The sequence below is a fragment of the Kogia breviceps genome, chromosome 4 (assembly GCF_026419965.1).
Source record: "Kogia breviceps isolate mKogBre1 chromosome 4, mKogBre1 haplotype 1, whole genome shotgun sequence".
NCBI lineage: Eukaryota > Metazoa > Chordata > Mammalia > Artiodactyla > Physeteridae > Kogia > Kogia breviceps.
In genome coordinates, this window is record NC_081313.1 from 132,196,403 (window position 1) to 132,212,076 (window position 15,674).

At 37.0% G+C, this 15,674-nt stretch overlaps 1 protein-coding gene across 6 annotated transcripts in view; it reads left to right on the plus strand.

Moving 5' to 3' along the window:
• The window catches only part of SFXN1 (sideroflexin 1), a 47,747-nt gene that overhangs the window by 12,197 nt on the left and 19,876 nt on the right, over positions 1-15,674 (plus strand). For 3 of the 6 annotated variants that reach the window (XM_059060599.2, XM_067031898.1, XM_059060600.2), the window contains exon 2: positions 2,549-2,721. The exons of 1 other annotated variant lie outside the window; for it this stretch is intronic. In XM_059060599.2, the coding sequence (XP_058916582.1) occupies positions 2,558-2,721 (164 nt within the window). In that variant the 5' untranslated portion in view covers positions 2,549-2,557. Of the gene's footprint in view, positions 1-1,146; positions 1,379-2,548; positions 2,722-15,674 lie in introns of those variants that run through there. 2 more of the 6 variants (XM_067031895.1, XM_067031896.1) reach the window with 1 other exon arrangement.

Genomic DNA, 15,674 nt, shown 5'->3' on the forward strand with positions numbered 1-15,674 from the left:
AATACATTTGATACATTCTTATTCAAAATTGAGACATTTCTTCATACAATGACGCAGCTCTTTGAAGTGCAATATATCCTTACATCCCTGGACTTGACGTTCATGACTTAGAGGTGTCCTAATTTGAAATTTAGACACGTCTCTTATCATAGCCCAGCTGACTGAAAACCAGCAGGGACAAACCTTAGTTAAACAAAGTCATGTGTATATCAATGAGGGAGACCACACACTGGAGGAACTGGGAGTGTCTCACCAACAAAGGAAAAGATAGTCTTTCAGAGCATCTTGGAGAATGGTGCAACTTAGGGAAGTTTAATGAAGCAATATTTTGATTGGCTGAAAGCAGGGCTGGGTGTAAAGATCTGAACTGTGAAGTAGCCCATGACCTGGAAACTACAAAGTTTCCTTGGAAACTACACAGTTAAGAAAGACTTCCCTGGTGGCGCAGTGGTTAGGAATCCTCCTGCCAATGCAGGGGACACAGGTTCAAGCCCTGGTCCGGGAAGATCCCACATGCTGTGGAGCAACTAAGCCCGTGCGCCACAACTACTGAGCCTGTGCTCTAGAGCCCGCAAGCCACAACTGCTGAGCCTGCGTGCCACAACTACTGAAGCCCATGCACGTAGAACCCATGCTCCACAACAAAGAGAAGCCACTGCAATGAGAAGCCCATGCACCGCAATGAAGACTAACCCTCACTCGCAGCAACTAGAGAAAGCCCGCGTGCAGCAACGAAAACCCAACACAGCCAAATAATAATAATAATAATAAATTAATTTTTTTAAAAAAAGAAAAAAGACATGGAATGTTGTGTCCAGAAACTCCCTAATTTGAAACTCTACATCTGGGCTGGAAATCCAGGCTCCTTTTCTGTGTCAAAGTGGGATGATTCATTCTTCCTAGTATGATTTCAAAGAGCAAAGTTTCTGACAGTCTGTGATTGTGGAGAACAAGGTTTCTCAATGAGATAAGAAAGCAGTGGTCACCCAAAGAAGGGGGTTGTCACGACACCTTTTAGCTTCGGTGTGACCTTGGGAGAAATATGGTTTCCTGTCAGCTTTGCAGCTGACTTTATCTGTGTTTGTCATCGCAGCCTGCTTTATGAATAATGGGGCTGATTTTTACTTTCTTACTCTCACTGACCAGCTGTTATACTAGATTCCTCACATCTCTGGGCCTAACATGCTTGATTTTGATCCAGTGGACCATGAAATGTGTTAATTTGAGATTCTGATAAAGTTCAAATGACAGGCATCTGCACCTGACATCTTAACAGACCTATGATCTAGTGAAGCACTGAAAAATAACTTAATGAAAAATACCTGGAAAAGAAAGTCACTCTAAGAACCAATATTGGAAATACAGAAAGAGGAAAGAGGTATGAGAAAGCAGTGGTTTGAAGCCTTAATAGTGATAAGATCCTTTGACCTGCTGATATCACATAGAGAGATCTAGTTTAAGGAAGTCACCAGTTATGAGGAAAAAATGTAATAGACAAGGATACAGCATTATGTTTCATGGTGAAAAACTGAAAATAACATAAAGGTTGAAGGTGTTGCTATAAATACCTGAAATGAATATTTAGTGCCATAAGGAGTGCTCATGAAGTAAGTACAGCAGGAAACAATCAGGAAATTAAAATATAGAATATGATATCAACTTTATTTTTTTAGTTAGAGGATAATATGTATAGAAAATGTCTGCAAGGAAATATATCAAGACATCAACAATGGTTATTTCAGCATGTATAAATTATTGCAGATTTTGTTTATTTTCTACAATAAGCTTATATTATTCAAAATACTACAATAAGCATGTATTACAGCAATACAAAGCAGCTCTAAAAATAAGCATATATTACTCAGCAAAAGAAACTAGTTACTTTAGAAAAAAGTAATGGTTCTTAGCCAGAAAATAAGTATTTTATGAGGAAAATTATATGCTCTATGTTATTACTATTTATGGGGTTGTCAAAATGTGTTTTTCCCACTATGACTCTGTTAGATTGAGGAGAATAATTTTTTCATTTTTGATTGGTGGTTTATACGCTGAATAAGGCTGAATGAATCTGAATCATTTTTTAATTGTAGAATTTTTAGCATGTAAGCCTTTTTGCATAATTAGTCACTTCTACTTGTAGGAAAAACAAATTTAGTAAACCAGAATGCCGCAGTAGTTTGACGTTGGTTCTTTCATCCAGAAAAAGTGTTTCAGACTTCAGACCCTATTATTGTTTATGTTATTTTTAACTTTTTATATTTTTATTTTTTTCTGAAGAATAGATTTCCAAAGTAAGGGATGATGAAATACTATGTCCTTATAAAAAGAACTATGTGGGAAATTATTGAAATTTGGTTAAGATAAATTGAGATTTACAGACAAATTTAGCTTTGGATTTAAATAGCCTTTCTGCCATTTATAGCAAAATTATTTTCATAAATAGGAATGTACATAACTCTTTATTTGAAGATTAGTGTGACTACAAAGTTTCTAAATGTGTAGTGACTTTGTAAGTCATAACTAGGCCTGTCCTTTTGACCCCCTACAGTCCAGGACAATGTCTGGAGAACTTCCACCAAACATTAACATCAAGGAACCTCGATGGGATCAAAGCACTTTCATTGGACGAGCCAATCATTTCTTCACTGTAACTGATCCCAGGAATATTCTGTTAACCAACGAACAACTAGAGGATGCAAAGAAAGTAGTGCATGATTACAGGTAACATTAACAAGTATGCTTTGGGGCTTAATATATTAATAGATCATTATGTTAGCCTATTGTCTTTAAACCTTCCCTTAGTGATTTTTCAACATTTTTTTTTTTGCAATTGAATCCTTTTAAAAAAAAAAAAAATGCAAGAAATAGGAAGATGTGTTTCATTCCCCATTGTTGACCCTTAACACAGATATCCAGGGTTCGTAGTAACCTGAAAATAAGCCAACCATCCCTCCAACTCATAGGTGCCAATCCATGAGGTCCCCTTTCTAGAGCCCTGCCTTCTGCCCGCCCGCCAATACAACCACACCTGCATCCACAACTTTCTGTCTCTAGATGGAGACTGCATCTTACAAAAAGCAAGTCGTCAAGAATTAGGGTAGGTTGTTCGCTTCTTCTCAGATTAAGCCCCAGTGAATAAACCCCACATATAGTAGCTCAGATGGGAAAGATGCTGGTGGCACAGTTTGTAGGTTTGGGATGGACTCTGTCAGTTCAAAGAGCCAGGCATGAGGTGAGAGAAGAGACATGCTCTAAGGCAATGGTCACAACTTTCTTTTTTTTTTTAATTTATTTAATCTTTTAATACAATTTTTAAAGGTTACACTCCATTTACAGTTACTACAAAATATTGGCTATATTCCCCGTGTTGTACAATACATCCTTGAGCCTATCTTACATCCAATAGTTTGTACCTCCCACTCCCCACCCCTACGTTACCCCACCACACTATAACCGCTAGTTTGTTCTCTATATCTGTGAGCCTGTGTCTTTTTTGTTACATTTATTAGTTTGTTGTATATGTATGTATATGTTCCACATATAAGTGATATCATACAGTATTTGTCTTTCTTTGTCTGACTTATTTCACTTAGCATAATGCCCTCCAAGTCCATCCATGTTGCTACAAATGGCAGAATTTCTTTCTTTTTTATGGCTGAGTAGTATTCCTGTGTGTGTGTGTGTGTGTGTGCGCGCGCCACATCTTCTTTAACCATTCATCTGTTGATGGACATGCAGCTTTCTTGATAAAAGACCATATAAGAAATATTTCAGCCTTCGTGGACCACAGAGGATTTCCATCTTGTTCTGCCTATTCTTCGTAGTGTCTCGGGGGTTTGTTTGCTTGTTTGTTTGTTTTCTAGGGCTTTTTGTTTGTTTGGTTGTTTTACAGTCCTTTAAAAGATGTAAAAATCACTCTTAGCTAGCCAGCCATACAGGCCACAGACAGTAGTTTGCTGACTCCTGCTCTCAGGGAAAGTCAGCCAGAAGCTGAGAATTGAATTAGTGGGAGCTATGAGCCTAAACATGCCAAGAATAATCCATGCAAGGTACGTATTTGACTGTCACATGGGTACTCAGTGAGGCCACCAAGGGCGGTCTATAAACTTTGTTACCAAACACTGAGTCTGGCCAGGTCTTAGCACGCACAGCCGTGCAGAAAGAGAAGCAGAACATCATGGAGCCCTATGATCAAGTCCTGAGGAACAAGGCAGAGGAAGACAGCAGAAGCACATTTCAGAATTCTGGCAAGTAAATGTTCCATGATTCTGGAACAAAAGCCATAAAAAGAGGAAAGGTGGACATGTAAAGACAGCTAGAGGAGTTAAAAAGAAGCCATAAAAGAGATTGCAAAGCCCCTAAACTTGTAAGAGCAAAATTAAAATCTTCACTGGAGGCAGTGGTGGAGAAGTAATGACATCAATGGTACCGAGAAAAAGTGGAAACAGAGATGCTGGGGATAAACCTGAGTCACTCTCCAAGGATGAAGATCTGAGGTCGGCACACTTTTTTCTGCAAAGGGCCAGATGATAAATATTTTCAGCTGTGCAGGCCCTACACTCTCATTCTGTGTTGTTTTGCTTGTTCACCACCCTTTAAAAATGGAAAAAACATTCTTAGCGCACCAGCCATTCAGAAGTAGGCGTGGGCTGTAGTTTATCAACTCCTGATATAGATGAAAAGGTGAGAGTGTGAAAAGGATTATATTTCAGGGGACTAGAGGATGGAGAGTGAAGATATAATTGATTGATGCTTCTCAAGGAGAAACTAGAAAAATGCGAAAGATGTCATAGTAAGTAGATAAAAGAGTTTTCCTGTAGTGAGGACAAACATCCACAAATTAGGCTCACCCTGTTTCAGGCAAAGAGACCCACATATGAAGATTTTTTTTTCTTTTTTCTACAAAGCAACTTTTAAAAATTTCATAAGCATTCAAACAGGGGATGGGCTTCCCTGGTGGCGCAGGGGCTTCCCTGGTGGCGCAGTGGTTGAGAATCCGCCTGCCGATGCAGGGGTCACGGGTTCGTGCCCTGGTCTGGGAAGATCCCACATGCCGCGGAGCAACTAAGCCCGTGAGCCATGGCCGCTAGGCCTGCGCGTCCGGAGCCTGTGCTCCGCAACGGGAGAGGCCACAGCAGTGAGAGGCCTGCATACCGCAAAAAAAAAAAAAAAAAAAAACAGGGGAAAAAATGTTATTAAAAAAGAACAAATGACAGAGAAGTCTCAATCTTCTTATCTATGCACTGAGCGCCAGAGGACAGTAAAGAAATGTGTGCCAAGTTTCCAGGAGAAAGCATGTAACCCAGGAATTTAATACCAGAGTGTCTCTGTTTACAGAGGCAACAGAAAAATACATAACAACATCAAAAAGAAACTCCTAATCCTTCTTGAGAGGTCAGGAGATGAAGTAAAATTGAGTTCAAAAATAAGAAATCCATAGTATATTGTGATTCCTCAAACAATTCAAAATAGAATTACCATATGATCCAGCCATTCTACTTCTAAGTATATACCCAAAAGAATTGGAAGCAGGGTCTTGAACAGATATTTATTTGCACACCCGTGTTCCTATTGGCATTACTCATAATAGCCAAAGGTGGAAGCAACCCAAGTGTCCATGGATGGATGAATGGAAAAATAAAACGTGGTATATTTACACAATAGAATACTATTCAGCCTTAAAAATGAAGGAGGGCTTCCCTGGTGGCGCAGTGGTTGAGAGTCTGCCTGCCGATGCAGGGGACACGGGTTCGTGCCCCGGTCCGGGAAGATGCTACATGCCACGGAGTGGCTAGGCCCGTGAGCCATGGCCGCTGAGCCTGCGCATCTGGAGCCTATGCTCCGCAACGGGAGAGACCACAACAGTGAGAGGCCCGCGTACCGCGAAAAAAAAAAAAAAAAAAAAATGAAGGAAATCCTAACACGTACTACAACATGGATTAACCTTGAAGACATTATGCTAGGTAAAATAAGCCAGTCACAAGAGGACAAATTATTATATAATACTACTTATATAATGAGCCTGGAGTAGCCAAATTCATAGAAACGTAAAATAGAATCGTGGTTGCCAGGGCCTAGGGGGCCAGGGAATCAGGAGTTATTGTTTAATGAATACAGTCTCAGTTGGAGATGATGAAAACATTCTGGAGATAGATGGATGGTGGCACTAGTTGGACAATAACATGAATATGCTTAGTACCACAAAACTGTACAGTTAAAAATGGTTGAGATGGTAAACTTTATGTTATATATTGTAATACATTTTTTAAAAGTAAGAAAGCTGTAATATAAATAGACTAGTGACAAATGTCAAAACTGTAAAAATAGAAATAGTTGTTGCATTTCTAGTTGTAAAGCAAGTGTTTTGTAAAAAATAGTAATAGCTATCTGAATCTAAAGCCCTAGATTGTAGTATCAAAAAAATTTTTTTAATAAAAAAAGAGAAGAGGAGGAATTAAAAGTATACCAAATATTTATCTTAAATAGGAGGTGGACTCAAGAGTATGTATGGTTTGGCTCTTGACCATGTTAGAGAAATGTATTGTAGAATGGTTTTGAGAATCTTAATGGTAACCACTAGTCAAGTTAAATCTTAGTATATATCTTCTAAAACCCCAAAGGCATAAAAACAGACAGTGTAATAAGTGTAACTAAAGGTAAAACAAAAAAACTGTCATAGAAGCTTTTAAAATAACGTAAAACAAGATGGAGGAGGCCAGACAGCTTAGTAATAACAGTATGTGTAAAAGGGATTAAAACCCTCTATTAAAATCAGACTTTAAAATTGTGTAAAAACACTTAAAAAGCTCAACAGTGACATGGCATCCCAATTAGAATGCATGAGCGTTGCTAGCTACATGACTTATCTCTGTATGAGGTCACTGTGCATGGAAAAATACAATGACTTCCTCCAAGAATCACTGAGCACCTCACCTTCTTTTCTCTTCACCTTTTAAGGAATCTAAAACCCTTGAAGTCTGTGTCATAAATTGCTCCACTGGGGATTAGGGGTAATGCTGCTTTTATCATGTCTGCTTTTATATTCATTATATATCTATATCTTTATCTATATATTCATCAGTAAAACCAATTGGTGAATTAATGGATAAGAATTACCCCAGAGTTCTCCCCCTACCCACTAAGAGACAAATCAGCTGTGAACTCTCAGAGGAGAATAGCTCAAAGGGTTAGTTGGAGTCAAGGAAGTATCATGTACAGTGTACCTTCAAGGAATATGAATACCAATAATCTATAGTCCTCATGGGATACCAACATGCTATTTTAGTATGAATCCAAAGGGAGGTAATAAAAATGGCTAACATTACAAAGCAGGACGAAGGTAACTGCAAGTAAAAAGGAAGCTGGATGAAAATCGGACAAAATTCAATTCAGAGCGAAGAGATCAGAAAAATTTGATATTTATAAAATGACCATGTTCGGTGTTCATGAACTAGTTAATGTTACATCAAAATATACAAAGAAAAGACTGTTAGAAATACAGACAGAACTTGGTTAATCACGTCAGAATCGTTCAGTACTTTCCTTTAACTGTACAAAAAGAAAAACCAAAAGTAAAATTACAAAGTAAAAATAATGAGAAAATTAATATGAAAACTTAAGGGATTGTGCCAAAATTGTACTCTGAGTGGAAGTTTATAGTTTTACATGTCTCTCTGATTAAACGTTAAAGGCTTACAACAAATGAACTGAGACTTCAGCTTAAGAAATTAAAGAACAGCACAAAATAATAAAAAGAAAATAGCAATAGCACATGCTGTGTAATGATACTGCCTGAATCACTTCATGTGCATTCATTTAAGCTTCAACAGCCCTTGAAGGTAGGTGCTCTCGTTATGCCCATTTTTCAGATGAAAGAACTAAGGCAGAAAAGTCGAAGTCCTGCCACTGTTAAGTGGCAGAGCCAGCATAGAAACTCAGACAGTCTGACTCCAGAGTTCATGCTGTTAACCACTATATAGACTGTTTTCCAAAGAAAACAGAGAGAAGGTCATTTTTTTAAGGTCTGTTAAAGAAATTCTGTTAAGAAATTAACAGAATTGAAAAATACATGAAAAACTGGTTATCTGATAAGCCCAGAGAAAGATAAGCCTCTGGCACATCTAATCAATATAAAATAAATAAATAAAACTCAAAATATGTAACAAGAGGATAAGAAAGTTGCCTGTGAGAAATAGAAATATAAAAATGAAGGGGATTCCCTGGTGGCTCAGTGGTTAAGAATCCTTCTGCCAGTGCAGGGGATATGGGTTCGATCCCAGGTCCGGGAAGATCCCACATGCCGCAGAGCAGCTAAGCCTGTGTGCCACAGCTACAGAGCCTGCTCTCTAGAGCCTGTGAGCCACAACTACTGAAACACGTGCGCCTAGAGCCCGTGCTCCGCAACAAGAGAAGCCACCGCGATGAGAAGCCCGTGTACCGCAACAAAGAGTAGCCCCTGCTCACCACAACTAGAGAAAGCCCGTGCACAGCAACAAAGACCCAATGCAGCCAAAAATAAATAAGTTAAATAAATAAATTTTTTTAAAAATGAAACCGACTATGTAACTCTTTGCTAAAAATTTTAGAAATATTAGTGAAATGTCTAGCCTTCTATGAATATATAAATTACCAAAATTGACTCAATCCAAAATAAGGCGAGGAAAGAGAAAAAAAGGAACAAGGAAGAGATGAGACAAACAGAAAACAAATAGCAAGATGGCAAAATAAATAAATATAAAACTTTCCCACAAAAGTCTCCAAGGCCAATTAGCATCACAGGGGAAAGAAATTATTTCTTCACAGAAAGAAACTATATCAATTCCATCACAAACTGTCAGAAAATAGAAGAGGGGGAAAGACTTCTTCATCCATTTTATGAGACCACTGATAGCAAAACCAAAGGGATTACAAGACAAAAATTACAGACCAATATCCCTCATAAACATAGACACAAAAAATCCTCAACAAAATTTACAACTTAAATCTAGCCATCTTTAAAAGGGATAATACCCAAAATAAGCAGAACCCAAATATGGTTCATCACAATATTGCAAGTTCATTTTGACATTTGGAAATCACTATTATCAGTAGACTATGACAGAAAAACATACAATCTTCTCAATAGGTGCAGAAAAAGCAGACAAAATCCAACATCCCTTCATGATGAAAATCTCAGCAAACTAGGAACAGAAGGAATAAAGTACATCTAAGAGAAGCCTATAACTAACACCAAACTTAATGATGAAAGACTGAAAACTTTCCCCCTGAGATCAGGAACAAGGCAGGGAGTTCAGCTTTCACTACTTTTATTCAGCATTGGCCTAGCGTAGCTAGTCCAATAAGAAAAAAAAAAGCAACAAAAATAAAAGATGTACAGATAGGAAAGGAACTAAAACTCTCTTCATTCACAGAAAACATGATCGTCTATATAGAAAGAATCTACCAAAAATGCAAATAGAGTGTGTTTAACACAGTCACAAGATATATTATAAGATCAATATACAAAAATCAATTGGGTTTCTGTATAGTAACAATTAACAACTGGAAATTGAAATTTTAAAAATCATATTTTCAGTAGCAACAAAAATATTAAATGCCTGATTTCAAGACTTACTGTAAAGCTCAAGTAATCAAAACAGTATAGATATATAGATCAGTGGAACAGTATAGAGAATCCTGAAATAGACTCAAACATATATAGTCAATTGATTTTTAAATAAAGATGTCAGGATAATTCAATAGAGAAAGAATATTCTGTTCAATGAGTGGTTCTGGAAAAAATAGATTTCCACATAAAATATTAATCTTTAAACAAAATCATAAACATAACTTGAAATGGATGATAGACCTAAATATACAAGCTAACACTGTAAAACTTCTAGAAGAAAACAAGATAAAATCTGTATGATTTGGGGATAGGCAAAGGTTTCTTAGATAAGACATAAGCATGAACAATAAGGGAAAAGATATGTCTCTCCACTTCATAAAACACTGTTTAGAAAACAAAAATGCAATTCACGGGCTTCCCTGGCACAGTGGTTGAGAGTCTGCCTGCCGATGCAGGGAACACGTGTTCGTGCCCCGGTCTGGGCGGATCCCACATGCCGCGGAGCAGCTGGGCCCGTGAGCCGTGGCCACTGAGCCTGCGCGTCCGGAGCCTGCGCTCCTCGGCGGGAGAGGCCACAACAGTGAGAGGCCAGTGTACCGCAAAAAAAAAAAAAAAATGCAATTCACAGACTGGAAGAAAATATTTGCAAAACGTATAGCTCATAAAGGACTTATGTCCAGAAGAGATAAAGAATTTGTTTCGTTCCAACCCAATTTGTTTAAATGGTCAAAAGATTTGAATAGGCTGATGATACTAAACCAAAGAAAATATAGAAATATCAAGTAAGCATATGGAAAGATGCTGAGCATCATTAGTTGCTAGGGAAATGCAAATTAAAACCACAATGAAATATCACCTCACACCTGTCAGAATCAAAAAGACAACAAATAACAACTTGACGAGGATGTGGAGAAAAGGGAACCCTTCTGCCCTTTTAGTGGGAATGTAAATTGGTGCAGCCACCTATGGAAAATAGTATGGAGGTTTCTTTAAAAATTAAAACTAGAACTACCATACAACCCAGCAATTCCATTCCTGGGTATTTACTCAAAGAAAACAAAAACACTAATTAGAAAAAGATATATATACCCCTGTGTTTATTACAGCATTATTTACAATAGCCAAGATATAGAAGCAACGTATGTGCCAATCAATAGATGAATGGATAAGAAGATGTGGTATATGTAGATATGTAAAACATCTATTACTCAGCTATAAAAAAGAATGAAATCTTGTCATTTCCAACAACACAGATGGACTTGGGTGTATTATGCTAAGTGAAAATAAGTCAGACAGCGAAAGACAAATACTGTATGATTTTACTTATATGTAGAATCTGAAAAATAAAACAAATGAACATAAAACAAAAACAAACTCAGATATGGAGAACAAACAGGTGATTGCCATAGGAAAGGGGGTTGGGGGGAGGAGAGAAATTGGTGAGGGAGATTAAGAGGTTCAAACTCCCAGTTACAAAATAAATGAGTCACAGGTATACATGAGGCACAGTACAGTGTGGGGATATGTCAATAACTATAATTTTAATATCTTTGTAAGATGACAGATGGTAACTAGACTTATCATGGTGATCATTTTGAAATGTACAGAAGTACCTAATCACTATGTTGTGTACCAGGAACTAACATAGTGTTGTAGGTCAATTATACTTGAAAGACAAACTCATAGAAAAAGAGATCAGGCAGAAGAACTAAATAGACATTTCTCCAAAGAAGATATACAGATCGCCAACAAACACATGAAAGAATGCTCAACATCATTAATCATTAGAGAAATGCAAATCAAAACTACAATGAGATATCACCTAACACCAGTCAGATTGGCCATCATCAAAAACTCTAGAAACAATAAATGCTGGAGAGGGTGTGGAGAAAAGGGAACTCTCTTGCACTGCTGGTGGGAATGTAAAATGATACAGCCACTATGGAGAACAGTATGGAGGTTCCTTAAAAAACTACAAATAGAACTACCATATGACCCTGCAATCCCACTACTAGGCATATACACTGAGAAAACCATAATTCAAAAAGAGTCATGTACCAAAATGTTTATTGCAGCTCTATTTACGATAGCCAGGACATGGAAGCAACCTAAGTGTCCATCAACAGATGAATGGATAAAGAAGATGTGACACATATATACAATGGAATATTACTCAGCCATAAAAAGAAATGAAACTGAGTTATTTGTAATGAGGTGGATAGACCTGGAGTCTGTCATACAGAGTGAAGTCAGAAGGAGAAAAACAAATACCGTATGCTAACACATATATATGGAATCTAAGAAAAAAAAATGTCATGAAGAGATTAATGGTAGGACTGGAATAAAACAGACCTACTAGAGCATGGACTTGAGGATATGGGGAGGGGGAAGGGTAAGCTGTGACAATGTGAGAGAGTGGCAGGGACATATACACACTACCAAAAGTAAATTAGATAGCTAGTGGGAAGCTGCCGCATAGCACAGGGAGTTCACCTCTGTGCTTTGTGACCACCTAGAGGGGTGGGATAGGGAGGGTGGGAGGGAGGGTGATGCAAGAGGGAAGAGATTTGGGAACATATGTATAAGTATAACTGATTCACTTTGTTGTAAAGGAGAAACTAACACACTATTGTAAAACAGTTATACTCAAATAAAGATGTTTAAAAAAAGAAAAAGAAAAAGAGATCAGATTTGTGGTTACCAGAGGCGGGGGTTGGGAGAGGGGGAATTGGCTGAAGGCAGTCCGAAAGTATAAACTTCCAGTTATAAAATAAGTACTTGGGATGTGATGTACAACATGGTAAATAATTAACACTGCTGTACGTTATATATGAAAGTTGTTTACGAGAGTAAAGTCTGAGTTCTCATCAGCAGGAAAAATATTTTTTTCTATGTCTTTAATTTTGTATCTGTATGAGATGATGAATGTTCACTAAAGTATTGTGCTGATCATTTCATGATGTATGTAAGTCAAGTCATTATGCTGGATACGTTCAACTTAGTACTGTATGTCAGCTATATCTCAACAAAACTGGAAGAAAAGAGTATACATTGGAAGGTCTAAAAATAAAAAACAAAACAAAAACCACAATGAGATACTATTTTATACCTACTAGAATGGCTAAAAAGAGAATTGATAAATACCTGTGGTTCATTCATGGAATGGAGTACCACTCAGCAATTAACCGGTCACTGATAAAACAAAGATGCATCTGAAAGCACTATGCAAAGTTGAAGAAGCCAGACACATAACACTCACTCATATGATTCCATTCATGTGAAATTCTCAAAGAGGCAATACGGTAGTGGTAGAAAGCAGATCTGTGGTTTCCAGGAAGTGGGGGAATGACTCCTAAGGGGCCTGAGGGAACTTTTAGGGAGATGAAAATATTCTATACCATGATTCTGAAGATGGTTACACCACCGTGTACATTTTTCAAAACTCATCAAATTGTATACTTAAATGATTGACTTTTATAATATTTAAATGATACCTTAACAAAGAGATTTAATTTCTTTTAATGTTATGGGAACATAGAAAACAAAAAGAGATGCTTTCCCCTTTGGTAACCGTAGGTTTGTTTTCTATTAGACAGTATTTTTCAATTTCATTCCTAAGAACAATATATATATATTATATATATATTATATATATATTATATATAATATATATATTATATATATATTATATATAATATATATTATATATTATATATAATATATATATTTTATATATATTATATATTATATAATATATATTATATATATATATATATATATAAATAAAATACCTGGGAATTAACTTACCCAGAAGTAGGAGGCAAGTACAAGACCACTGGGTGACATTAAAAGATGCCTTTGAGTAACTGGAGAAATATGTGGTAGGCCTGGATAGAAAGTCTTATTGCTGTAGAGATAGCAGTTCTCTTCAGCTTAATATAGTTTTGGTCAAAATCCCCTATAAAATTAACAAAATAATTCTAAGAGTTATCTGGAAGAACAAATTACTGGGTGTAACTAAGGCCTTTTGAAAAAGCAGACAAAGAGTAGTGGAGTGAAGGACCATTGCTCTACCAGATATTAAAATGGACCCTCAGTTAAAATGGTGGGTTTGGCAGCATGAGGTGTAGATGATGGGCACACTGTAGGAAAGTCCAGAAATCAAGCCTAACATTCACAAAAGTTCATGATGGTAAATATAGCATTGAAATCTTGGTATTGGAAGGGCAGACCAGCCAACTGGAATCTAAAATTAAGCAATTTCACATATTCATATCTTAAGATAAATTTCAAATAGATTAAAACTGTGACCAAAAAAAAAAAAAACTATTAGGAAAATGCAAAGACGTATATAGGTGAACATACCTATAATCTTGAAGTGGGTCATGCCTTTCTAGGCAGAAACTTCATTTGTTCCTACCTGACTGCATAATAATAAAAATTTTCAGGGTGGCAGATAACATAACTAAACAAAATTATCCACATTGTATAAAGAATACAACAGGTTACCTAAATAATAATGATGCTACTGCTGCTGAGGATTTAAAAAAAAAGACATACTCAAGTAGAGAAAAAGGATAAAAGATATATTTACAGTTTTAATATTTTACATAGCTTTTGTCTCAGCAAATGTACTCATTTCTTTCTAAATAATCTTGGATGTGGGAAAAGTTTTATTTATAAGGATATTTACTTCCTTATCCCTTACCAATGGAAAAGGTTAAAAGCAATTAAAATGTCCAACAGTAGGGAATTGGTATATTTTCTAAGGCTGCCATAACACATTACCACAAACTGAGTGGCTTAATACAACAGAAATTTATTCTCTCACAGTTCCAGACTCTAGAAGTCTGAAATCAAGGTGTTGGCAGGGCCCTGCTCCGTCTGACGGCTCTAGGGCAGAATCCCTCCTTTCCTCTTCCAGCTTCTGGTGGCCCTAGGCTTGTAACTACTCACTCAGATCTCTGCCTCTGTCATCACATGTCCTTCTTCTTTGTGTGGCTGCACTTGGTCGTATAAAGGCATCCATCATTTGATTTGCTCCCCCCCCCCGCCCCCACCAATCCAGTATGACCTCATCTTAACTATGTAATTACATCTGCAAAGACCCTGTTTATAAATAAGGTCACATTTTGAGGTTCCGGGTGGACAAGCATTTTAGGGGGGACACTATTCAACCCAGTACAGATGATATAAAAGAATATCTAAAGATATAGAGAAATGTTTACAAAATATTATTGAGTAAAAAAGGTGATTTGATACAATGCCTTTAAATAAAAACATCATGTATAATAGAGCCAATAAAAGCCTGAAAGGGCATTTACCAAAGCATTGCCAGTGGTGCTAAGTTGGGAAAGGCTTGTATGATTTTTTCTTTTTTTTTTTTTTTGGTATGCGGACCTCTCAGTGCTGTGGCCTCTCCCGTTGCGGAGCACAGGCTCCAGACGCGCAGGCTCAGCGGCCATGGCTCACGGGCCCAGCCGCTCCGCGGCTTGTGGGATCTTCCCAGACCGGGGCACGAGCCCGCGTCCCCCGCATCGGCAGGCGGACTCTCAGCCACTGCGCCACCAGGGAAGCCCGGCTTGAATGATTTTAATTGTGTTAATGAATTCCTGTCTTTTCTAAATTTCTTGCAATGAATATGTGTTTCTTTGATAAAGAGGAAAAATAGTGAGCCTTTCTTAGCTAGGTTTTCAAACTATAGGTTTAAAAATGAATTCACATTCTTGATGGCTACAGCTTTTGTCTAATGAGTTAAAAATATCTTAGCATTTACAGAGTTCAAAGTACATTTTTAAATGTCATTTAAAACAAAGACTATTTCAAAGTTGAATACTTCCCTATTATACAAGATGCTTTTGTTTTTCCAAATTATAGACAATTTGAGGTTTATGGGTTTGACATGCTCATTTTAAGTGTTTATTGTCTTGTGTTATCATAGAGTTATAATCCTAATTATAACTTATATAAGTTATGATCCTAATAGTTATTATACGTTATAATCCTAATAGTTATTACAGAGTCAGAATTTCCCTGACTCTGTAATAGTTAGATTTTTCACTCCATC